Genomic DNA, 26,803 nt, shown 5'->3' with positions numbered 1-26,803 from the left:
GTGAGTGAGTGAGGTTTGCAACCAACGTTTATTTTAATATGCCATTCGTCTGTTAAATACTTCCTCGTCTAAAACATACCAAATACTCCTGCAAATGAAAATATTCTGCCCACCGTATTCTATTTAAATATTTTGCTCTTATTTTATTGAATTTATTTTGTCGTATTTCTCAGAAAAAAAAATGGTATTTGACTCAAAAGGAACATTTTCGTCCTTTTGTTATTTTTAAAGAAGATATTGACTGTACAGGCAGCACGGCAGCGCAGTGGTTAGCGCATGTGCGGCACAGTTCATGTCTTGGGAACCTCCTGCGTGGGTTCAAATCCAGCTCCAGATTTCCTGTGCGGAGTTTGTATGTTCTCCCCGTGCTTGCGTGGGTTTCCTCCGGGCACTCCGGTTTCCTCCCACGTTCCAAAGACATGCATTTCAGGTGAATTGGCCGGTCCAAATTGTCCCTAGGTGTGAATGAGTGAGTGAGTTGTCTGTCCCCGTGTGACCTGCGATTGGCTGGCAACCAATTCGGGGTGTCCCCTGCCCACTGCCCGATGATTGCTGGGATGGGCTCCAGCACCCCCGCGACCCTACTGAGGATAAGCGCTGCAGCTGATGAGATGAGATGAGATATTGACCGTACAGAGTTAAAATCTGCGCCCAGTTTTTTGCCGACTTTTGTTTGGCCAAGGTGTGATGTTGTTTTCTAGAGCTACAGTCTCGATGTGGACATTCACTTTGTGAGTTTTTTTTTTTTTTGTGCACATAAAAATAAATAAATGAGTGAGGTATGGTATATAAAATTGATTACACTATCATTAGACATTTTAAAAACGATCCGATTTTATTGTTTGACAATATTGTTCAGCCCTTGAAACACAAAAGAAAATGTTCTTTTTACGATCGAGAAAGCGAAAATCGGAAAATGCAATCGGTCAATCGACCGGTTGTCTATTAATTGATAGGTTGTCGCACCACTACCATTGCTACATTTTATGTGATGCTCTTGATCACAAAATGTCTCAAAGGACTGCGCAGGTTATAATGACACCATCCCTGATCTGAAACCAACATGCGGGCAAGGGAAAACTCAAAAACCTCAACATGGGGAAAACCTTGAAAAGGGGCCTCACAATTGGTGGACCAGGGTGCAATAAATTTTGCATCGGGTGAAAATACACAAAAATAGTGAACATCTATAAGAGAAACATGGGTAAGATGTAAAATTTGCATGCAGCTTCCCAACTCTGCAGTTTGTGGTCAATTCATATGATGACATGATTCAGGTCCATCTGCTGATAAAATAGACTTGATTTTCAGTAGTCACCAGACAAGGTTTTTTTTTTTTTTTTTATCTAATATAATCCTTGACACGAAATGTTGTTATCGTCAACAGCCCGGCAGATTCCCGGTCAGACATGAGGATCCCTCAAGGCCCGGAGCGCTGAGCAGCCGGGGCCCGTGCAAAAAGAACTCATCCCGACAGCCATGGCCGATAGGGACGGCCTTCCCATTGGCCCGGGTCAAATCTTCGTGGAGGTGGAATTCGACTACGAGTACAAGGCCAAAGAGAAGACGGTCAGCATCCGGCAGGGGGAGTCTTACATCCTCGTGAAGAAAACCAACGATGACTGGTGGCAGGTCAGGAAGGACGAAGGCACCAAAGCGTTCTACGTGCCGGCCCAGTACGTCCGAGAGGTCCGGCGGGCCTTGTTACCCCCTCCCAAACCCGCCTTGAGGGCCAAACCTTCGGTCTTGGACATCTGCGCGACGTCCGACGAGAATCCGAGATCGGAGATGTCCAGCTTCGGGCGGGCGTCTCCTTCCTCCACGCCGTCGCCTTCCTCGGACCGCGTCTCGCCGCCGGCTTTGCCCAAGGACCCCAACCAGAATTTGGGGAGCCCCCATCACTGCAAAGTGGTGGCCGAACTGGTGCTCCTTCACAACAACAACAACCATCACCTCGTGGGTCATTCGACCCTGCCGCGGATGCGAGCGGACTCGCCTCCGCCCGCGGTCGAGAAAAACCACAACAGGAGTCTAGACGGCGACAAGACCTCCCCGCCGGAACTTCCGGGAAACGGGCTTTGCGAGCTTCGCAACGACTCCGAGTCGGGGGACGAGCTGAGCAGTAGTTCTACCGAACACATGCAGGTAAGACGGGAACACGTCGAATGCGGGCTTCTGTCAGAGATTATAAAGATAGAAACTCTTTGCTGGCGGAATTATTCAGACAAAAGCACTTATTGATTTTTAATCTACTCCATAAATGTAAAGAGGACAGCCCGGTCGCCATCTTGTTAGGCTACCCGGGCCGAACTGCCTACATCCGGTCAGTAGGCGTGGTTTATTGAGAAGTCGCCATTACAGAAAACGAATTACCGTATTTTCCGCACTATAAGGCGCACTGGGTTATAGGGCGCACCCCCAAAAAATAGTTTTTGGTCCTATATTTTCCATACATAAGGCGCACCGGATTATAAGGCGCTACAATGGGAACGTCGACAAAACACTCAGATAGTTCAGTCCAACTTATTACCTCCTTAACACTCCAAAAGCTTGCAAGAAGCAAATACGTGTCTCAGACATGTACGGAAACAGTGTCTGTACCATGTCACCAAACAAACATTTCTTAGTTTCCATTTTATTTTTTGCTGGCAACTGTGTGGAAAGCAAAGTAAGAATTGTATTGTGCAGGGAAACGGGGTTCTTTACTGTGCATATGACAATAAACAATTTGAATTGAATTGAGTTTAAAAATAGACTCGTCACAGAAACATCAAGATCGCTCTAAAACAAGATACCGGGAAAATATAAAGCCGCGTAGCTCACCTAAGTTCTTTTGCAGCCATCACGTTCAATAATGATACGTAACCATGGTCTTCCTACAACCGTGAAGGTCGTAAATCCAGGAGAATAAAATATTTACAAATACAGAATAGTAAAACATGTTTTCTCTATGCCGTAGTGCAACCCTACGTGTGATTCACATTCATCTTTTTCGGCCAATTGCAGGCTTTGTTTCGCCCCTTTAGCCTATACGAGTCTGTTAATAATAAAAAGGATCCGCCCCCTTTACCTCTGAATAACTTTAGCCAATAGTGACTGATTCAAATGATGATTGACACATTGGTTAGGAAATGAAACGCCGGAATACATATCCCAGCATACACCGCGGACTACTTCACCTACCAGGGGAAAATCTAGTGGCTGCTTGCCTTAGTTGCAAGACTTTGCGACTTAATCTTGATCCATATATAAGGCGCACTGTATTATAAGGCGCATGGTCAGCTTTTGAAAAAAATAAAGGCTTTTAGGTGCGCCTAATAGTGCGGAAAATACAGTACAAATAATAGAAATAGACTGATCTTTGTATAGGACTGTGTGTGATGATTACTTGTATATTAGGATTATAAAAACAGGTTAATTTCATAGCATGGGAGTCTAAGAAATACACAACTCAAAATAGCTAAATTTACAGGTTCGTACGGGCGCTTGAAATCCTGCTGGAATTTCAATGTTGTCTTTTCAAGGATGAAAAAGTGCTTGGTTTTTGAGTGAAGAGCTTGTAAATCCTGGAAATTTACAAACAAATGTCGCCGACACTGCTCTCTTGTGGCCTCGCTTTGTCGTTGCATTAACGGCAGTTGGCATTACTTTGTATGGCACTGTCCCATCAAGCGTCATTGCCCCCTATAGGTCGCTACATCTAAACAGGGGACTATTAAATGTGATTATGAATCAATTATGGACTTTCAAAACATTATGGTAGCATTTCTCAATGGTAGAAGAAGAACTGGAGATGTTAAGTACATATTACCTTCATTTTACCCAACAGCTTTATGGGAAAAGATTTTTCTCAAAAGTACACACGTGTAGTTCGGATCGACAATTGTAGTTGCGATTTACCGGAGATCTCAAAATCCTATGCCTTTTTGATAAATGCACACACACACACACACAATTGATTGATTGATCGATTATTGCTCCAGCAAAGGTCGGGGGGTCCCGTCCCTGTGCGTTGAGCCGACCAGATGAACCAGGTTTTTCCAATGCTGGCCGTCTTGTGCCAGCTGTTCTGCATCCTCTACGGCAACTCCGTGTTGTTGGAGGTTGCCCGCAACGACGTCGAGCCATCGAGTGCGGGGTTTCCCTCGTGGTCGTCTCCAGCCTGCTGCCTTTGGGTCAAACCGGAGAACGGCTCGTGTCGGATGGTCTGGTGGTAGACTGAGGACATGGCCAAACCAGCGGGTGCTACGTTGTGCGACCAAGGAAGATGCTCTGAGCTCTTTATTGGAGACTCGCCGGGGCCACCTGATGTTCTCGACGGTTCTGAGAGCCCTGTTATCAAAACCGTCGATTCTTGTGGCCAGGGTGTCGTTCAGGGACCATGTTTCTGAGCCATAAAGCAGGATAGAGAGTACGGCGAGGTTGTAAATGCGGAGCTTCGTCTTGCGTGCGATGGTCTGGTGCCGCCAGAGTGGTTTCCAGAGAGATTGCAGAGCAGATGCTGCCAGGGCTCTTCTGCGGAGAATCTCTGGTTTTAGGTCCCCATTGACTGTCACCATGGACCCCAGATACACACACAATTGAACATTGCAAATATATTTTCTTCTTTTAATCGTACTGGAGAAATTGAAAATTGGCATTGAAAGTCTTTCAAAAGTGCTTGAATTTGTGTGAATAAGATGATTCCCTCACCAGGTATCTATAGCTTTTGTATTGATCATTTTCCATGGCGTGACACGCATCTTCGGATATAAACAGTGGGCCATATTGGATACTGTTGTCAAACAGGCGGCCCGCGGACCAGATAAGGCCCGCTAAGGGATCGAATCCGGCCCGCGAGACAACACACAGAGAAGCGCAAGAGAAAAACAAGCTGCAGGTTGAAATATGTCAACTTCACGTTGCCAAAGCCAGGTGCCTCTCACAAAGACACTGGACTTGTATTTATTTCTCTCTCTCTTTCTCTCTCTTTTCCACCCCTTTTGTCCCACTCTCTGTGTCTCTTTTTCTCTTCCTTTGTTTCTCTTTGTCTCTTTCTCTTTGCTCTAACTTATTTTTTTCCTTTTTCTCTCCTTACTCTCTTCCTACCCTTCACGCTTTCTTTTTTCTTTTCTCTCCTTCTGTCTTTCTATTTCTCTTTGGATTTCTTTCTTCCTCTCCCTTTCTTTCCCCCTCTCACAACTTCTCTTTTTATCGCTTTTGTTTCTCACGCTCTCTCCCTTTTTTTCTTTCTTTGTCCCTCCCTCTCTCCTTTTCCCTCCCTCTTTCTCTTATTTCTTTATCTCTCTTTTTCTTTCTCTTTAATTTACTAGTCCGGCCCCCGACACAATGTTTCTTCTATCGTGTGGCCCCTGAGTTCAAATGAGTTTGACACCCCTGAGTTTGAGGTTGTTACGGGTCTATACTAATATCGTTGGATGTTCAAATGAAAGAAGAATGCGAAATACGTTTTTTTTTTTTTTTTTTTTTTTTTTTTTTTTTTTTACTTTACTGTTTATTTCTAAGTATAGTTACCTGGTGATTGGAGACCAGAGTGAGAACAATGCGCCTTTTTGAGATGGTGGGTGCCCAATATAAACCCTAGGCCAGGGGTTTCAATCTCACAGGGGCCGGACCACTGGGTTTTAGAGAAAGAAAGAGAGAGAGAAGGTAAGAGACAGAAAAAGGTGGGAAGAGTTTAAAGGAGTGAGAAAACAAGGGAGTCGGAGAGAGAGTGAGGGAAATGGAGAGAGCACAATGGCATTAGAAAGAGAGAGAGGAAGGGATACAGAGAATCAAAGTCAACAAAAGAAAACCAAACTTGAGCTATGTTCTCCATATTTTAAATGTCAATCACATTTCTAACAAAGTCAACTTTCACCCATCCAGCATGGCCGCCACAACTCTCGTTGCGCGGATGTGTTTCACCAGGTTAAGAACTAACTATAGTAAAACTCTGAGACTTTCCTTAATAAAAAACCAGGAGTGGTCCAAGACTGCTGATGTAAGCTAATTTGGAGGGTTCTCCTCCCGTCAGGGTCATCTTGTTTGAAGGCTTCAATCGCTGTTGGTTCTCTTTGTTCCCCGGGCGGCAGGAGGCTTCTCCGCCGCACTACGAACAAAGAGAGGCGGGCTTGAATGGAAAGTAGGTCATATCAGAGGCAGGGTCTGTCTGTTAGCCCCGAGTCGCACCCTTGTGGGGACCGGGATGATTTGAGCTTCAGATCTTTGGTGTTGCCCAAAGGGTGGCCTGGGGGCCAGTTACAGCCCGTGATGTAAACGGTAAATGGTCTGTATTTCTATAGCACTTTTCAAGTCCATGAAGACCTCCCAAAGCGCTTTACAATTTGCTTCACACTTACCCATTCAGACACACTCACACACCAATAGCAGCCATGCAAGGCGCCGACCTGCTTATTGGGGGCATTAGGGATTCATTGTCTTGCCCAAGGACACTTTGAATACACATGAGATCATTCAGGTAAACCTTTTTTACAAAAAATCAAAAGTTGAAAGAATTAAACAATTCAATCAATCATTTAAATTTGTTTTTGCATGCTATTTTTGTTGCTTTCCATTCTAGCCTCTGTCATAAAATAAATCATTTTTGGCCCGCCAGTAATGTCGACAGCAGTATAAAAAAATTTGTACCCCAGAAAAATAATCTGGATTCCACCAGATGATCGCATTAGCCCTTGGCTTTCTCTGAGAAATGAAAGCCCACCCCATTTCCCAAAATGAAAACCGTAAATGAAAAAAGGGCTGCTGCTTCCAGGACACGTGGAAATTAGCATATTTTTTCACTGAAATCTGAAACAACTTTTTGTTTTGTTTTACTTTCCTATTTATTATCTGATGAAGTATTTGAGGAGTATGTTAGGAGGTTCAAGATTGGATGGATTGAGAAATGAAATTGTGAGAGACAGAACTGGAGTAGTCGTGGAACTGAGCAAGCCTGTGGATAAGAGAGTACTCGGTTGGTTTGGACACATGGAGAGGATGAATGAGGAGCCAATGTTGAAGAGGATCTACAGAGAAGAAGTCAATGGAAGGAGACCAAGAGGATTGATGTGGATGGATGGTGTTGTGAGGTCATTGCAGGAAAGAGGTCGAAATATAATTGAAGCTAGAACTCTTGTTGGTGTTCGGAATGAGTGGAGAGGTGTTGTGGAAGGATAGCTGGATGTTTGGACGCGTTCTAAGGGATGGGCAGGGCACTTGTATGATGCGGCAGGGGTAAACCAGTGAAAACTGTCGGGCCCTGCTGTCGAACCTGACCGTAGTGACATGGCTGCTTTCTTGTGTCCCGTTTTATCTGGAGGGACCAAAGCTTGACCAACTTAGGTGGCGAGGTGCTTCACTTGTTTGGGTGTTTGGGCTATTGGGTTGGCCATGGTCCAAAATATTTGTGTGTTTTTTTATGCTATTTTTTTCCGTCTTTTATTTTCTTTTGTTATTGTATATATTTGTCTTGCTGTCGGTCACCCCTCTTAAGGGATATGACCAAGGAAGATAGAGAGATAGAATTTTTCATCTAACGTTTTTCATCCTATGGAAGCCTATCTGGTACTTTATGAAGGAAAAGAGCGTTTTAAATATAATTCCTGGAGGTGCTTGAAAACAGGTTGGTTATTCCCATGGTGGGGACCACAGTGTGAAAGGGGAAGGGTGTATATGTGAAGGCAGGGAAAGTGAGAATGGACACTCTAGTACAGGGGTGGCAAACTCATTTTTACTCGGGGGCCACACAATAGAACAAACACTCTGTCAGGGGCCAGACTTGTAGATTAAAGAGAAAGAAAAAGAGAGATCAAGAAATAAGAGAAAGAGTGAGGGAAAAGGAGAGAGGGCAGGACAAAGAGAGAGAGAGGGCGTGAGAAACAAAAGAGATAAAAAGAGAAGTCGTGAGAGAGAAGGAAAGCAAGGGAGAGGAATAAAGAAATCCAAAGAGAAATAGAAAGACAGAAGGAGAGAAAAGAGAAAAGAAAGCGCAAAGGGTAGGAAGAGAGAAAGTGAAAAGAGAGAAAAGGAAAAAAGGAAGTTAGAGCAAAAGGAGAGACACAGAGAGAGAGAGAGAGAGATCCACAAGTACAGTGTCTTTGTTCGAGGCACCTGGTTTTGGCAACATCGAGTTGACATATTTCAACCTTTAGCTTGTTTTTCTCTTGCGCTTCTCTGAGCGTTGTCTCGCGGGCCGCATTTAATCCCTTAGCGGGCCTGTTCTGGCCCGTGGGCCGACTCTTTGACACCTGTGCTCTAGTATATTTTAACAACAACATAGTGAGCTAGGTCATTATTGACATCCGTCAAAACCCCCCTCAAGGTTTGGAAAGTGTATTTTGTGTGTGTTTTGCTGCCAGTCCTAGGCCAAGTTTTTCAAAATGTCAAGCCACTGATGCCAAAATCAACACGTTTCTCTCAGTAATTTACTATTGCATGGTCAAGTCCTTTTCCAGCCTTCAATGGTGACAGCTCCAGCCAAAATGGTGAAGTGGAGCTCAGTGCTGTGTTTAGTTTCCACGGCAGGTGGATCCCACTCCCCCTTTCTCCCCCTTTCTCCCCCTCTCCCGTCTCGTGTTAGTTTTTCCTTTTTGGCCTGTTGCCGGGCAAATCGGCGGTCTTGCGGGGGAAAAACTTGTTTTTTTTCTCAATCCATCCTCCTGCCATTGCTAAGTTACAGCAAATCTGTGGTGATTGAGCTCCAGATTCCCGGGGGAGGAAATGAACAAATCCATTCTCTCGTTTTTTTTAGGGACAGCATCTGATTTTGTTTTGTTTGTACACATTCATTTTGTTAGATAGATGGATAGATAGATACTTTCTTCATCCCCTTTGGGAAATTCCCATTTCCAGCAGCATCCCTTCGCTGAGAACAATACAATGATAAAGCAAAAGGAATACAATATACAAATACCCAATGTGACGTGCTAATACCCACTGTAGCGTGTTGTATAGAGTATTTAAATATTGCTACATAAAATACACACTGCAATAAAAGTACGGTAATATGCAATGTAGGGGGTGTGGTTTAATGTGGGTCTTTACTCCGCCGGGTGGAGTTCAAGAGCCTCATGGCATGAGGAAGAAAAGATCTCTTCAGTCTGTCCGTAGTACAAGACAGTGACAGCAGTCTGTCGCTGAAACTGCTCTTCTGTCTGGAGATAATGCTGTGTAGTGGATGCGATGGATTGTCCACGATTGACTGCAGCTTTTATATATCACGGGGCATTGTGATTTTCCATCATTTTATTTATAACTGACACGACATTTTCGTGGTTGACTTCTAATAATTACAATCTGGTGATAAAAGTGATTTCAGACTGGTATATCAAATTGGTTAGCGTGTGTGCAGCACAGTTCTGATGTCATGAGATCGAACCTACTGTGTGGAGTTTGCATGTTCTCCCCGTGCTTGCGTGGGTTTTCTCCAGGCACTCCGGTTTCCTTCCACATTCCAAAAACATGCATGTCAGGTGAATTGGCCGGTCCAAATTGTCCCTAGGTGGGAATGAGCGAGCGAGTGGTCTGTCCCTTTGTGCCCTGCAACTGGCTAGCAAGCAGTTGAGGGTGTCCCCTGCCCACTGCCCGAAGATAGCTGGGATGGGCTCCAGCACCCCCGCGACCCTACTGAGGATAAGCGGTGCAGATAATGGATGGATGGATGGAGTTTCCTTTTGGCTTAACCAAAAGCTTATAGGACACCCGTCCCCTAAATCAGTGTTTCTCAACCTTTTCAAGCCAAGGCACACTTTTTTTTTTTTTTTCATGAAAACATCTCGAGACACACCATCCATGGAAAATATTAAATAATGAATTCCCAATGCCAGTTTTGTGTTACTTTTTGAACCTTAAATGATCATGGTACAAACTATTTCTTATGGTCACTGAGACTAAGGAGGTATTAGATATTTTCAATTTTACTTAATAATTTTATTTGTCATTTTAAATGTTACTATATTTCAACCTATTTTTCAAGTTTTACTAGATTTCTTTTCTCATTTTCATAGAAAAAAAGACTCGTAATAATTCTCATAATGAGCAAAAATCTGACAGGGGTACACACTTTTTAGTGTGTTATAAATTTTCAGTATTTTGTGTGCAAAATAAGCAAATAATAATAAAACAAGCCCCCAAAAAACCTACTTCATCAAACAAAATAAGTTATCAAATATACACGTTTCTCTTCGAGACCTACTTAACAGATCATTAGTATATAAAAATAAGAGTAATCTGCCTTTAACTACCTATATGGATCAATGGTGCTCTGCTGATCACTGGAAGAAAACAAACTGAACAATGGAATCCTTTTTTTTTTGAAAAGATAACATTGGGAAATTTCTTGCGGCACAACGGTGCCTCTGCACACTGATGGAGAAAACATTGCCCTTTATAACTTTTTACGCTTCTTTTATCAAACAATTTAGAATTGATCACTTGGTTTAAAAGTTTGACATTTTCTGAGGGTATTCTTTTGTCTTCACATCCTTTTCCTAATTACTCTCTAGCAACAAAACAGTTCATCAAACCTGGGACCAATATTTTTGCACATCCTTTTATGGAATGGGATCATACGTGACGCAACCGAACAAGCGAGCACAAGACCCAGTGAGAGTCCTTGCTCAGCCCCCTGACTTAAAAAAATAAAGGAAACATTTAATTTGTCAAGTAGAATCGATCACATCTCTGCTATACCGTCATCAAAACCCATGTGATCGATTTAGATCCGTTATGGTTTTAATTACTCAATACTCTTTTTAGACAGTAACTGAGTTGGTAACAGAATGACTCTATAGTCAAGGTAACTCCTGAAGTAACTACAGTATTTCGGTTACTTAAAAATTAAGTGGTTGTATGTTAAAAACTTTGAAATTTTCTGAGCAAATACGAACACGGCGTTCACTTCTAGAGATGGGAATTTCGACTCTTTAGAGAAAGGCTTTTTCGGTTCTGCTCAAGAAAAAAAGCTGGCTCTTGAAGCTGCTTTTGTTGCCTTTTTGCCTACATTTGCAGATATTAGTGACCCTTTAAGTTCTAAGGCATGGGTAGGGAACCTATGGCTCAGGAGCCATATATGACTCTTTTCATGAGTACATATGGCTCCGAAATAAAATGTAACTATTGCACATCTCTCTGTGGCGTTCCAAAGTCAAGTGATTTCGTCCCGATTTTGGTCCATATGAAGCCGAAGCAACTTTATGCAGAAGTTCGATAAGAAACCATTTCAACTGATCAATAAAAACGCTGGCAAAGGACTTTGATTGGGTAAGCAGTACAAGTGGGCGGATCCCTGCACACAGCGCAAGGCACTTCCTTCTCTTTATCTCGCTCAGTGCAATCTACACCCAAAGTGAATATGACGATATGCTTATGGTTTGCAGTCATTTGTGACATTTCTACAAAAGAACTTTGCATGCACATTGTTTTGAAACCGTTATTAAGGACAAATTTCATGGAAAAAATGGCCTCAACCCTCTTAACTAAAGGTGGAAGACAAATTGTAAATGTCATATTGACATTGATTTGGGACACAGGATTCGGCATTATTATCATTTCATACATTTGATGAAATCATCAAATGACACACAGTGAAATAGAATTAGCTTTTGTCTAGAGAGCGTGTTTGGCAATTTATTCAATTTTGTCTGAAAAAATATGATGTGGCTCTCTCAATTTCTTTTGAAAACATTTTTTGCTTTTATGGCTCTTTGGGTCAAAAAGGTTCCTGACCCATGTTCTAAGGGATAGGCAGGACGGTGAATGCTGTCGGGCCCTGCTGTTGAACAAAGCGTGTGTTGTGTCACCCTGACCCGAGTGACACGGCCGCTTTCTCGTGTCCCGTTTCATCTGGAGGGACAAAAGCATGACCGATTTGGGTGCCGAGGTGCTTCACTTGCTTGGGTGTTTGGGCATTTGGGTAGGCCATGGTCCAAAAATGTTTGTGTGTGTTTTTTTTGGTATTTTTTCCCTTTTATTTTTGTTTGTTTTTGTATGTTTGTCTTGCTGTCAGTCATCCCTCTCGAGCAGGGTAGATGGATAGATAGATAGATAGCAGATATTATGTCTTAGTATTATGAAAACTGAGCTGCTACACACAGTGTCAGCGTTTGCAGTAACGCAGCGCTTTTGACCCTCTGTAACGATAACGGTTACTGAAAAAAATGGCTTATAACGGAATTCATCCCAACACTGTATCCCGGTAACCATCGACTCCAGTATGTCACGCCAGGGTTGGTGTTACTAACGTTTATTTTTGTTTCTCTAGCAACAGTGGATTTAGAAAAGTGTCATGGTGTGATTTGGGTGTTTTCATTGTACTATATTTCCACAGCAGTGTGACCTCATGAATGGAAGCATTGTCCCATGCGCTAACATGTGAGGGACCAAATCGTCTTTTTTTTCCGAGTGGAAGTCCAAAGTCAGTCGGTCTGTGGCCGTGCCCTATAGAGCTTGCGGTCAGCCATGCACTCTCTCATTCCACAATTCCACAAAGCGCTGTATGACCTTGAGAGGGCAACCCCCACTCTTGCCTCGATGCTGTCTCGCCCAATCAAACTCTTAAAGCCCCAGTGTGGATTGTATGGCAACCCTATGGTGTCAAAATACTCATGCTGCAAGGCAAAATACAATTTTGTCACGTAAAAGAAGGTAAAGATGAAGGGGTAGGAAAAATAAGCATCGGTTTCTTACTTAAAATGTTCGAAAAGGGATAGTAACATTATTTTGTGGTTGAGTTACTGTTTTTCTTCTGTTTTTATTTTGACGTTTGAATTAAGTTTTCATTCATTCATTCATTCATTCAAGGCCCAGTTACAAAAAATTGTAGGATCGACGAACGTCTTGTCTGTTGGTGCCCTGTAATCTCTCTATTCAGCCAACAGACTGAAAAGGAGGCCCCAGCTTGTTTTCCAGCGCATGCTTGACATTCTTGCCTCTGTGCCTACACACACAGTACTGTACAGCGGGGAAATTGGGAGTCAATGAAAGTCCACCGTCTCCGTCGTGAGACACCAGACAACTTGTAATCTAATCCCTTATAAAATTGAGCTCGTAGTACAGCTTGTGTGTTCATGTGAGCTGGTTTTCCGGTCTTTGCCTGTCTAGGACCCCTCTTGGTCTTTCTTCTCCTGGCCTTCCTGTCTCTACTGCTTCCTACATTCAACATCTAACCACGTCTTTCCTCTAATCATTCTGACAGTCTTGTCTGGAACCATCTCCTTGAAAGGTTTCACAAAATGTCAGGAAACCGATAAACACGGAGATTTTCCTTGTCCGATCTTGGCGTTGTGTGTTTAAAAAACGCCCGTCCCTCACCGATCCCGTTCTGTACCTGTGTTGGGGAAAGAGGATTAAAAATCTGCAAGCCCCCTGCAGCTCAGTCTTCAAGTTCAATTTAAGGGATCATGTTGACAAGTAGTCAAGGAGTACAAGTCTTAAACTCCTTTTCTATTGCTCTACTTAACAATGAAACACTTTGATTGCTATTAGAATAGAATTGTTCTTAGGACCATAATATCTTACTAGAATGGGTTGGAAAAATGGATTGGCCTTTCAGGGACCGTCCTCTTATGGTTCAGATCCTACCTCTCAGATAGGACGCACTGTGTTGAATATGCTGAAATGACATCTGAGCCATTTAGTGTTACCTGTGGTGTTCCACAGGGTTCGGTACTTGTCCCCCTTCTTTTTAGCATTTACTCGCTTCCATTTGGTGATATTATTTCCTTGACATCATGTAGGTTTTAGATCAGGGGATGGTGTAATAATAGTCTGTGGTTTGCAATAATCTGTTCTGTGCAGCCCTTTGAGACTTTTTGTGATTAAGGGCGTCACAAAAAAACATGACTTGACTTATTGCCATTGATTATAATGTAGTATACATTGTTTACAGGATTTGTTGTAGTAGTTTGTAGACTGGCGTAATTTGAGTGTGCATCGGAAAATACTACAATACTATTAGCAGTAACATTTTGCACGAATAAGAACAAAGAAATACAATAATGTATTTGAATTTTCCTATACCTAATCAAGATATATATACAGTACCTGAATGTATTTCAAGGGACCTGTAGCATCTGCCTTAAGACAACCTGTCAAAGAGAGCAGCCAATGATTTTCTTTGCTGTGCTGATGATAATCTGTATGATATACTTTCTTGTCATGTTCTTTTTGAGTTTGAATTCATTTTCTTTTTGCCCTGCCCATGGAATTTAAACGATTGAATGCAAAACATGCATCAAAAACTTGTAAGAACTATTTACGGCAGCCTCGGCTTGATTTTGGGATCGGATATTCGTGAAGCATCCCTCCGTATCTCTCTTTGCTCTCGTCCCTATTCCGCTATGTGGGTCAGTCAGTCCCTCTCCTGTCTGTCACTGTGGATTTCTCCAGGCTTGGCTCTCTAATGTAACTTGGTGCCCGGGCAAAACGATGCATCCAGAGAAGGTAAAAACACCCGAGTGCTGTGCTTTTGATATAGCGCCGTGTTTTATATTTCAGCTCTTATGCTGCTGCTCTCAACTTCATAAAGTTAGCAAGTTTTGCATCGTCATCCTAGAGACCTTGCAATCGTGTTAACAACAACAAAGCTAATGTAGGTCTTTGTTTGTACGTAATTGGGAAATCCAACATGCAAGCTTCTCAAAGCTCACTTACATAACTGTTTCAAGATGTTTTCAGAACAGCTGCTAGCCCTTTCCCCTAGTGGCCAACTCTTTGGTTGAGCGAACAGGTCAAGCTCTCGATGCACTTAGCCTTTAGCAGTCTCACTTTCCCTCATCTTGCAAAACTATAAATCATGGGACTGAAGGCATTTAGCAATGGTTTATGGGGGCTAGGGAGGCTTTCTCTGCATGGCTGCTTCTGGTTATGTGTTTTTCTGTGACCTTTTTTTTTTGAATGATCTAACTGGGCAAAGAATTTCAGCCAGTTTTGCTTGGTACTTCCGAACGATTGTGCGTAAGTTGAATTTGTTTGTAAGTTGGTTCAGTGCTGCATTTTGTATGTTTAAGGTTCCTTTAAGTATGTTTAAGGCTTGTATAATTAACCTGTATTGTTCTGTACTAAAAAAGAAACATTTCATAAAATAATATGATCTATAAAGGTAAATATAGTTAAGTTTAACTTACTTCTGGAAGATGAACTTAAAGAGTTAGGCGACTTCTTCCTCCGTGGTAAAAATTGGCCGAATAAAAACGATCCAACCATTTTCTCAACCGTATCAATCTTTCTTGTTCCACTTTCATTTCAAAAGAAACGTCCCACCTCTTCTTTACACTTTACACCAACCGTATTGAATGGATGCACGATATATTAAACAATACAAATGTTTTAGTTCTTAGCGTGCTGGTGATACAGTATAGTATGTTTACACACGAACTAGGAAGAGGAAGCGGATTTCTTCTTCAGGGTGGATACTGAGTGACCTCTCACAGCGCCACACGCCGGCCGTGGCGGAAAGACGCACTACAGTAATGTCCGGATATTTTTCAACATCCCGAATTTTTTTTTCTTATCTACCGTTTTTCGTAAGTAGATGAGTCTGCGTATGTTTCATCTTGACTATGCAGCAATTTGATTATCGCTGCAACACTTTCTTTCAAATCAATAACGACACTTTAATGGTACGTACCTGAGTTTTGGTCTATATCTTTTGTTGTTGGAACATATGCAGTACTAACATACAGCGGCAACGTTACATCAATATCTCACATAAGATATTTGAAGTAGAACTTTTCGGGTAAAACAGCCTTGTATAGTCATTTGGAGTCTAACAATAACAGATTTGAACCACGAAATTGGTAGTGGCATATTTAAACGATCACAATGAAATAAACGCTGTTGTTCCGTATACAATTGAATTGTTTTTCTATTGAATCATCTCTTTCAAACTGTCCTTGAATCTTTTCATACCCCGTGCGACGAACCAAATTGAATTTCCTCTTATGAAGACACTAACAATGCTGCATTTGTTATAGAAAGTGGACAGAGGTCTACTAAATCATGAAATGTGCTGCCATTATATCCTGTGTTTTTTCAGTGAAGTGATAAGCATCAGTAAAACTGTTGTCCTAAACGCATCCGAAGGGAAAGTATCCTCACTCAAGGATTGGAGAGATTAACGATATAACTTTCGACATGTTGTTACTATCTGGATTTAGGAGAATTCCATCCATGTCAATACTGTGGAGCCTGCCGCCAGCTTTATAGTTCTATAACATAACCAGCACGAATATAATTGGAACATTACACCAGCAATTTCATTCAGTTGGCTTTTCATATTAGCGTGGTGTCATGTACTCTACCGTGTTCATGTCTTGACGTTTCCTCAAAGCTGACTAAAATGGCTCCAGGATTAAAACAGAGTTGAGGCTGATGAGGGTCGAAGGGGCACTAAGATGTTAATGCACTTGGTATATTTTGCCCTTCTGATTGACAGAGCAACACTGTCAGTGTTTATTTGTGATAGCTGGAATGGATGTCTCTGCACCAAAGGCTTGATTGACCAAAGGCTTCTGCCATGATTTATCATCTTTTCATGGGGTGACAACTGTTAAGGAAGAAAACTATATTACAAATGTAGCGTTTACCAAATTGTTCGAATGAGTTATCTGACTCCATTAACCAAATACAAACTTCATTCTCCTAACAATGCATGCTCGTTTCTTAATTTTAGGGAAAAATATTGACAAGAGACAGGCATTTCCACTCGGGGGCAGATTTATTTTCTCAAAGTATTTAACTAAGTGAATTCCATCGAATTTAGCCGAATTATTGTCGAATTAGTCTTCGTCGAGCCTCCCTCTTACGATCTCTCGTCTCGTCCCTCTCTTCAGTCTTCCGTCTTTTTCACATGCTGGGGCATTGGCTCCTCCCCCATGGGCGGGCCAGGAACTCCCCACGTGGCCCCCACCCGGTCACCACACGTCTGACCTGTGCGTCACGAAGGCCCCCCCCCCCATGGGGCGGGTCAGGTGCCAGCTTCACCACCTCCTCGCCAAAAGGCGCCGCCACGTCTAAAGGAAACACATATCAGCTCAAAACAAGGCCTAATTCCCTCGTCAGCGCCCCGCTATCAAAATTCTCCAGCCAAAACACTCCACACTCGGAACGGCGCGACCTGTCCTCGAACTTCAGCCTCCTCTGTGAAAAATCTTCATTGCATTCAATAACTGTAATTATATTAAATCCCTCATAGTCAAATAAATAAAATATAAAATCCTTTACAACGTAGCTGTAGAAATTAATTTTGTCTTTGATTGAAATCACCTCATTAAACGGCCTTTTTCAGATTCAGATTCAGATCTACTTTATTGTCATTCTAGTACAGGTGTATACAGAACGAAATGTCGATACATCTGACCCGCACAGTTTCCTTGAATGTACAGATATAAATAAAATGTTGTATTGAGTTGTAGTATTGAGTGCTAATAATATACTAAATAACTTTTAACTTTTGGCGAAAAGGAGGAAACCAGTATTGTATTGTTCTTAAGATGGGATCATGTCTGGAGTCTTGCTGTTCGATATCATCTTGACATGCAAGGGGAGTCCATCATAAACTAATAGAAAATGAAAAAGATTCTCTCAATTTCCAATAGAATCTCACGGTCCATCCACCCAAGCATTGTCATCTGTGCATGTCACCCCACGCAAAGGTCAAGCCAGATTGAAGTAATCATGTAAATATGTGTTATAGGCTCTCGGTGAGCCCCGGGCACCACCAGCCATGGGACGTAGAAGCTTATAGATCAGACCTTAGCCTGCGCAGACCCATTCAAAACCACCAACCCCCCATTGCACACATACTACTAGAATGCAATCTTCTTACATGCGTGGATTAAGGGGTTGTGCACAACACATTCCTGTGTTAAACCTCTCTGTAACCCCCCTTTGAATATCATCATGAACCGTGTTCCAACAATCTGTCCTTTATGACCGTTTTAGCTTCCATAGTAAGTATGTTTGGAAGCAGCTTAGAGGTACAATTTCAATTCCTGCTCATTTTTCAAGGAGAAAATCTTGCAGACGATCCTCAAGTCCTGAAACCTGATTGTGTCATCTAAGTCTTGGTGTAATGATTTCCATCTATCTATCTACCCTGGTCATATCCCTCAAGAGGGGTGACTGACAGCAAGACAAACACATACAATAACAAAGAGAATAAAAGGGAAAAAAACGCACACACATACATTTTTGGACCATGGCCAACCCAATTGCCCAAACACCCAAACAAGATAGGCACTTCGGCACCTAAGTTGGTCATGCTTTGGTCCCTCCAGATGAAACGGGACACCAGAAAGCGGCCATGTCACTCGGGTCAGGGTGACGTAACGCACTCTTCTGTCCCGACAGCTTTCACTGGTTTACCCCTGCCGCATCATACAGGTGCCCATCACCAACAATAGCTCTAGCTTCCACTAGATTTAGACCTCTTTCCTGCAGGGCACTCACAACACCATCCATCCACGTCAATGGCGGCCTTCCTCTTGGTCTCCTTCCATTGACTTCTGCTCTGTAGATCCTCTTCAACATTGGCTCCTCATCCATCCTCTCCACGCGTCCGAACCAACCGAGTACTCTCTTATCCACACGCTTGCTCAATTCCAATACTACTCCAGATCTGTCTCTCACAATTTCATTTCTCAATCTATCCAATCTTGAATCTTGGTGTAATGATGATGCAGTTCAATTTTTGGACTATGAGCATGTGACTCCGTATACGACAATTTAGGGAGCCCTGGCTTTGGCTGGGAATATTTTCAACCAGGGGCGTTACCAGAGGGGTTCAGAGGTGGTCAGTGCCTTAAGACATGCTCTGCCCACCCAGGGAAAAGTGGATCTACTAGTGATGTCTGTCTGGGCATCGCAAATGCGATCCCATTCCTATAATAAGTTATGTATGTATGTTAGCAGACAGTAGCACGGACCTTCTCGTGTCCTACAACTCACACTCGGCATCAGCCCTGTTTGCAACTTGACCTTACTTGCCTGCGTTAATGTTGCCGCACAAGTTTCCTCGCATTTTGGAATACCATAGCTGTCGCGCTCCAGGGCTCCGTGCCCTTCCAAACGGTCGTATTTTCCTTTACAAAATACAAACAAACCTTTTTTTTCAAACGTGTTTGTTTATGTCGTTTAACATGTTATATTGTACATGTGTTTCGTTATAGCATATATATTGTTCATGAACATTTTGTTGTGAGATACTGAGTTGCTCGACATGAACGAGGTTTATTATAAAAAAAGTTCAAAAATGAAGTCGCTTGGACCTTCACTGTAGAAGGAAAAAATACATTCAAATATAATTAAGTAGAATTATACATTTTCTTAGCCAAATTATTCATTCATTTTCTGCATTCAATTATTGTTGGTAATATACTGATTCAAGGGATCACCACAAACCTGTCTTTTTCATTTTCTCCTTTTATACTTCCTTTTTTTCTTAACTTCTTTATACAACATCATCATTCGTAATACAATGCATCAAAGAAAGTGAGCCGTTGGAGAGCCGGCTCTCTTGAATGAGTTGAGCCGAAAAAGACGGTTCTCTAAAAAGAGACGGACTTCCTTTCACTACACAACTCGAACTCGTTTGACTCGATTGATTTGCCGTTTTGTGATCGTCTATGTATACCGGATGGTACCCATCATTGACAAATTTGCCTTTTTCCGTACAGATTTCCGCGTACGTCGTACACGTCTTAAAATGCATCATAAACGTACTTTGGACGGCAAAAACGTACAGCTCGACGGGTACGGAATACCATGAACGAATCTCTTGGAGCTCTTTCGCCCTATTTCTTGAGATATATGTTGCTTTAATCCATTTATTATCAATTGGTATGTAACATTATGCACACAATTAGGTAAACGGGGCAAAAGATAAACACAATTGAAAAAGAAGATAACAAATAAGGGAAAAAAAAAACGAACAAAAAAAGCAAGAAAAAAAAAACAAAAACCCAAAAATAAGAAAATAAAATTCTCAATAGCTGTATAGCAAGCAGCAGCAAACTGCAACTTGACCATGTTTGCCTAAAAAGGGAAAGGGCACAAAGAGGCAAGGAATTGCTAGTGGCTTTGCTTACCCATGCAAATTTGTATATCCGGTAATACAAACATTTTAGGGGACTTGAAAGTAAATCCGCGTTTATTTATTCGCTTCATATCCTGTAGGCAGAGGATATAAGAAGTGGACTGAAGTGAGTTGACCTGACCGCCTGCTGCTTTGGGTTTTCTCTCTCTCCGCCCGAGGCGGTTCCATTTCCTCATCGTCCACGAGCTGTGAATATGTCAGCCCGCTCGGTGGGGGGGCCGGGTCGACGCTCTCTCTTCGCCAAAATGCGCTTGCGGCCGGTCCAAAAAATAATGACCGTGTCTGCTCGATTCTGTTGACAATTGTTTTTATTTCCTCGGCGTCGAGATTTATTTCTGCTCGACTGCTTAAGAACACAAAAGCAATACCGACTTGAATTTCACAACAAAATCAAAATGAAACTATAACCGCTAAGTTTTGCACTAACATGTTGTGCAGAGGGCAGCACGGCGGCGCAGTGGTTAGCGTGTGTGCGGCACAGTTCTAAGGTCTTGGGAACCTCCTGTGTGGGTTTAAATCCAGCTACCGGACTTCCTGTGCGGAGTTTGTATGCTCTCCCCGTGCTTGCGTGGGTTTCTTCCGGGCACTCCGGTTTCCTCCCACATTCCAAAAACATGCATTTCAGGTGAATTGGCCGGTCCAAATTGTCCCTAGGTGTGAATGAGCGAGCGAGTTGTCTGTCCCCGTGTGCCCTGCGATTGGCTGGCAACCAGTTCAGGGTGTCCCCTGCCCACTGCCCGATGATTGCTGGGATGGGCTCCAGCACCCCTGCGACCCTACTGAGGATAAGCGGTGCAGCTAATGAGATGAGATGTTGTGCAGAAGTCAGGGGCAATAATTACAAAAGTTCACTACAGACCCTTTTTTATCCTCCAAAATGGAGAACCATACACATGGTAGGATATCGAGATCATACTCCTATTTTATTCCTGCAGTCCAAATGATTCAAATTGGATGATTTAGTCAAATTTTTCACTTCACAACTGCTATTTATGGTCGAAAAAACATAGTGCCAGAAAACATCCCTGAATTATTCATTCGGAAAGAGGAAAATTAAAAAATTCATAGTTCATAATCCCAAAGGTCTATTTTATGTTGATAATATGTGTATTTATTTGCCCTCATGTAGGTTTTATATCAGGTGATGGTGTAATCATAGTCTGTGGTTTGCAATAGTCTTTGATCTGCGCAGCCCTTTGAGACTCGTTGTGATTAAGGGCCAAACAAATAATTATGATGTGACTTGACATGAGATAGATAGATGGATAGATTATTATTATTACTATTATTGGTTGCAGTGTGGAGCCCTGGTTTTCTTCAGGGTCTTTCAGGAATCCGATCCCAGCTATCTAGTGGCTAGAAATGATCTGTTTTTCGTCAAAGTACTTTTTTAAATCCATCGTCTTCAACTTCAAATGTGGTGGAAATCTTGAGCGGTCCCACCGCAACTTGCTGGTTTGAGGGATTTGTCTACGAGGAAGTTTTCATTTCCTATGTGGGGGCCCGTCATGTTGAACTTGTGGCCAGTCCCCGGACTTTTGCAGCTGAGGGTCTTATGTCACCCTGTGCAGACACACCACGCTACAGTGGGCATTTGCACGTCACACTGGGTATTTGTATATTGTATTCTTTTGGCTTTATTATTGTACTGTTCTCAGCTCAGGGATGCTGCTGGAAATGTGAATTTCCCTTCGGGGATGAAGAAAGTATCTATCTATCTATCATCACCCTGATTTTGTAAACCCTGCAAACAGATGTTGCTTTACGATGGTTGAAAGGGTCTCTGCAGTGCTGGAGAGTCCTTCAACTGTCAGGGGGACTGCAGTGGACGATGCCAACGGAACCTCCAAAGCAGCAGTGTTGCGTGGAATTTATGTGGGTCACATATCCAGGAGGGGGATTCGTAAACTTTGGAGCGTTCTAAAATCACGATCGCGGACACACTGATGCGTATACAGTAGTGTAAAACATGGCAACGTATAAGTTGACGGGTATGGTAGTGTATACTTCCATAAGCTCTCAAATTGTAATACAATAATACTACATTAAACAGTAGATTATTTTCTAGTAGTAGTACAATAGTACTATTATTAGTAGTTCTAGTAGTACCAATAGTATTTTTTGTAATCTGTACTGTGTACTTCCATAAGCTCTAAAATCTCAATAGAATATTTCTAAATTAAACAGTTGACAGTATAATTATTATCTTTAGTAGAAGTAGTGTTACGGTGTAATAATAGTCTGTAGTTTGCAATAATCTGAGGTCTGTGCAGCCCTTTGAGACTCCTTGTGATTAAGGGCCAAACAAGTGAACAAGACTTGACTGATCTCAGCTTCTATTTTTATCATAATCATGTATCATTGCCCTACCTACCATCAGGTTTTGGGTACGTCTAATAAAATGACTCAATTTTGTGCAGGCTTGGGGAGTAACGGAATACATGGAACGGCAAAAATTGTGTCGGCAAGCTGTTTGGATTTATTATCATTTTGTTTCTGTCGCATTTTATCTTCGTTTTGCTGGAGATCAAAGTGATCAAAGCCAGGAGAGAAAACTTACCACGTGTTGTGAGTCATCATTTTATTCTTATTTAGTTTCTTTTGTCTTTTACTAGCATATTTGCTATTGGAGTCATCCAAAAGTCATTGAAAGTAATCCAGTTAAAGTAACCCTACCCAACCCTAATATATATATATATACTGTACACTGGACCGAACCCTTGAATACGCCAGTGTTTAATTGGCTTTGCACATGCGACGTACTGTACGCCTGTGAAAGTAAAAATACATGAAGTAATGGCGCAAGGTCTATTTTATCCCTGAGCCATTACCCATAAAAAGAGCTGTTTACTGCTTGCAATCTATAGGTTCAAGACCCCTGTGCCAAATAGTTCTTCTATTTTTAGTCGTCGTGAGTAAGTATAGCGTACGAATCCCTGACGTCGTGACTCCAAGGTCACCAACTCTGACCCGTTTTGGCCTTCCGAGGAGACTTTGAGAATCTCCACCTGCCAAGCAGTCGTCTTGTCTTTTTGACTTAAGTACTGTTCTTTTTTTGTCCCCGTTTCTTTCTTTGTGAGTCAGGTCAGTCTACTAATGAGTGTTCCTGTTAAAGCGCTGCGGTCCTAAATAGATCTCTTAAGATCCTTTAATCGGCCACTGTCGTCGGTCTCTTCTCATCCCTCGGATGACATTGTGAAGGAAGTGAGGTGTAAAAGCCAACCTGTTAGGATATCCTTAGGTGGTATCAGAATATACTCTCTTTTGATGCCATGTTTTCTTACCTGAGGACCCCGCACTACATTGTAAGTACTCACATACCCAAGGAGAAATCGAGTGAATGTGCTGTGCGGCTTAGAAGGTAGAAGTAGAACGGGTGTTAGTTGGTCTTGTCACACTTTCTTCTAATGATGGTTTTCTTGAGACTTTCTTACTGGCCGTTTCATCAGAAAAACGGTGACATAAGAGTAACCATCATCGTTATCGTGCCATGGCTGTTAAGTTCTGACTTTGGGTTTTTTCTACGTATGTCATTCTCACCTTGGGCAGTGTGGTTGACCATACGTCTTGAGAAAAATCCTGTAAATTGGCAAAGAAGCAAACATGTGGATATAAAGTCTGGGGCAATAATTACAAAAGTTCACTTTGGCCCCTTTTTATCCTCCAAAACGTGCAATTAGAACCATACACAGGGTAGGATATCGAGATCATACTTGTATTTTATTCCTGCAGTCCAAATTATTAAAATTAGATGATTTAATCGAATTTTTCCCTGCACAACTGCTATTTAAGGTCAACAAAAACATCCATAAATGATTCATTCAGAAAGAGTGAAATTATAACTTGAGAGGCTGTAGTCAATTCATCATCCCAAAGGTGAGAACCACCAGGAAAAGTATGTGTATGTCTGTGTGTGGAGTCAAACTTTGGTCAAACAATGTCCAACTATTCACTTGTTCAAATTTAAATACACAAAAAGAAATTACTGTATGTTAACCATTGTGTGTGTCTTTGTATGAGGGGTTTCAGGTTGTTGGGTGGGAAGGGGAACAGGAATTTTATTGTCTTGTACTTTAAGGGTCAATTTATTTGCCTGAAAATTGCTTTAAAAATACATTTGATTTGAATTTAATTTATTTTAAATCAAGCATCACTTTTAAACCAATCGCCCACAAATAGCACTTACCGACTCTACTTTGTATTGTTTTTCTTGTGCTTTGTATAATTGAGGAGGTTGAAAGTGATTGGTGGCAGTGTCCACAACGGATGGGTTGCAAAATGGGTGTACCCTTGACTGGACTGCAGGGCAAATGCGGTTCAACTGGAATGATCTGCTGATGAGAAACGACTTTGTCAGTGAACAGTGCTGAGATTGTCTGACGTGACGCTCTCTTGAGCTTGTGGCAAATTTATGACAGTGTGCAGGTTATTTTCTTCTGTTTTCCAACCCCTTCATTCACAGTAATCACATCAAATACAGTGTTCATTTTAGTTCTGAAATGTGATGGGTCCCGGGGACTCGCATGCTCAAAAAAATCTATGGGTCCCAACAGAGATCTATGGCTCCCCAAAATGTAGTCTTATCTAGGTTGAAATTGTAAATCGGCGACAAATATATCATATGAATCTATATATCCATTCAGTTTTAATCATCACAGTTTATTGGTAATACAAATCAGTTATCTCTTCAAGATTTTTCAGTTCACAACAATATTGTAGATTATACAAAATAATATTCCTGAAATAATTATATTAATCTATATTTTCATTCAATTTTAATCGTCACAGTTAATTGGTAATACAAAGCAGTTATCACTCCAGATTTTTCAGTTCATATATTCTTCGTGGTTTGCTGTCACGCCACAGTTGTAATGCCTTCTCAAAGTCCAATCCATTATCATCCTCCTCATAGCGTAACCACGAATATAATTGAGTCAATTTTGGCAGAAAAGTCCTTATCTTGCTTAGGAGTATTATTTTGTTTATTTTCTTTCGACGAGTCGTTCGCTTCAACACACATGTTTTCCTATCCTCATGTTTTCCTAGCGATCTTCCAAAGAATTTCTCCGCCGTTTTTTCGTGCCGGAATTATTGCTTTCGTCATTATGTTTCGACTTATTACTGACACTGAAGAAATGACCTTTTTTGTGTTGATTTTCACCTTAAATCGACAACAAGCACCACAACAATGACGTCATCTCGAAGCAACGAGATCTCGTTTTCCGAGATCGGCGTGCGGACGAAAACTCTAACCGCGAGACCAAAACAACAATGGCGGATCCGCCTGACCAAAAGTTTGGAGTGCGGTAAATCTGTAAAAAAAAAAAAAAAAGAGTAATCTGGTAATAATGACAATTTGGTGTCAAAATAGTTGGGTCCCTGGGACGCACGTTGATTTGAGACGATACGTCCCCAGCAAAAATGACGCGGGCAAACCAGAACACTGCAAATATGGACTGGCTTTAGACATCATTTTCTAAAGAATATTTACGGCCCCACTGTCACCACAGCTGTTAAAGTGGCCAACTGTGCTTTTGTGACTCCCCATTGTCCCGTGTGTTTTCATCTCCGAGTATTTATTTGTTCCCAGCTGCAGCTTTTCTTTTACGGCGTCAATCTCTCTCTCTCTTTTGTTCACATTCTTTTCCTGTCTCTATTTGTCCCACTTTCTCTCCCTCTTTTTCCGGCGTCTGTAAGATGAAATCTGAATTTGTTTTAAAATTGTCCCTGGTGATTTAATCCTGCGTCATTCGTTTAAACAAACCGCTATTGATCCCAATAGTTCATGAGATTTTCTTATGATCTCATAAACGTGTTTTTTCTTTTTTTAAAAACTCATAGGTTTAGAAATGTGTAATTATATTCAATAACTTGAGATGTTTTGGTGTTGCTTTTAGCACCTTATGGATGGCCACTTACCTTCCATAGCATAAACCTGCATGTGATGGGTGCTGGGTTCCGTGGTTCGGTTCTTTTTAAAATAATATTTTCTTTTCGTTCCACTCTTTCCTTCTCTAGCCACTCATGTTAGCCACTTGTTTGCAGGCTATGGCTTGCAACTATTGTTATTGGTATACTTCCATAGTGTGTCTTCTTTGAATGCATGATCTTAAGCTCCATGCTAAGCTACAAAACCTCTGGTGATGAATGATTACAGGCTGTCACTTTAAGACGATGAATTACTTTCATTTTGGTCTCGAGAAGCAAAAGACGGAAACAGTTTCTTCAACTTTGCCGACTCGTGTGTGCAGAAAAGTCCAAGAAATCCGATTTAGACGAGCGCTAATGTTGTGGACAAGGCCTTCTCGATTTTATCTACATTAATCGAAACATAGTCCACTTAACTCCAAAAGTTTGAATAGGTGCTGATTTACTCTTGTGTCCCTCGCTGTCTGCGCAATCGCATGGCCTTTATCGTTTCGCTTCATGAGCGACTTCATCATGCCATCAAAAGTCCTGTCGGAACGTCCTTGAGCGGAGATAGACTCAACAGCTCCAGGGTGCCAAGAAGGCTGCAATTTTCCTGTTAACCCCTTAATGTTCCTGTAGAATTCGCCTCAAATCCCAATCCAAGACGTACCCAAAGTAAATTAAATGCTGTTTTTGAACCATTTGGAGAATATAACGCCTTTTGTCTCTTTTGAAGGATGACACTGTCGAGTTTTGTCCCAAAACCGAAATAATCACTGCAAGTACCACTAACATTCAGTCATCAGTTTAAAAAACCTC

At 41.9% G+C, this 26,803-nt stretch overlaps 1 protein-coding gene across 2 annotated transcripts in view; it reads left to right on the top strand.

Annotated features, from left to right (window-relative positions):
- The window catches only part of arhgap12b (Rho GTPase activating protein 12b), a 75,047-nt gene that overhangs the window by 5,591 nt on the left and 42,653 nt on the right, over window positions 1-26,803 (top strand). For both annotated transcript variants that reach the window (XM_088322093.1, XM_088322094.1), the window contains one exon: window positions 1,388-2,145. In XM_088322093.1, the coding sequence (XP_088178219.1) occupies window positions 1,480-2,145 (666 nt within the window). In that variant the 5' untranslated portion in view covers window positions 1,388-1,479. The remainder of the gene's footprint in view (window positions 1-1,387; window positions 2,146-26,803) is intronic.

The sequence above is a fragment of the Urocampus carinirostris genome, chromosome 18, assembly GCF_059441175.1.
Source record: "Urocampus carinirostris isolate Australia breed hairy pipefish chromosome 18, RoL_Ucar_1.0, whole genome shotgun sequence".
In the NCBI taxonomy this organism is placed as follows: Eukaryota; Metazoa; Chordata; class Actinopteri; order Syngnathiformes; family Syngnathidae; genus Urocampus; species Urocampus carinirostris.
Note: the sequence above shows the minus strand (reverse complement) of the source record. Positions and strands in the feature narration are given on the sequence as shown.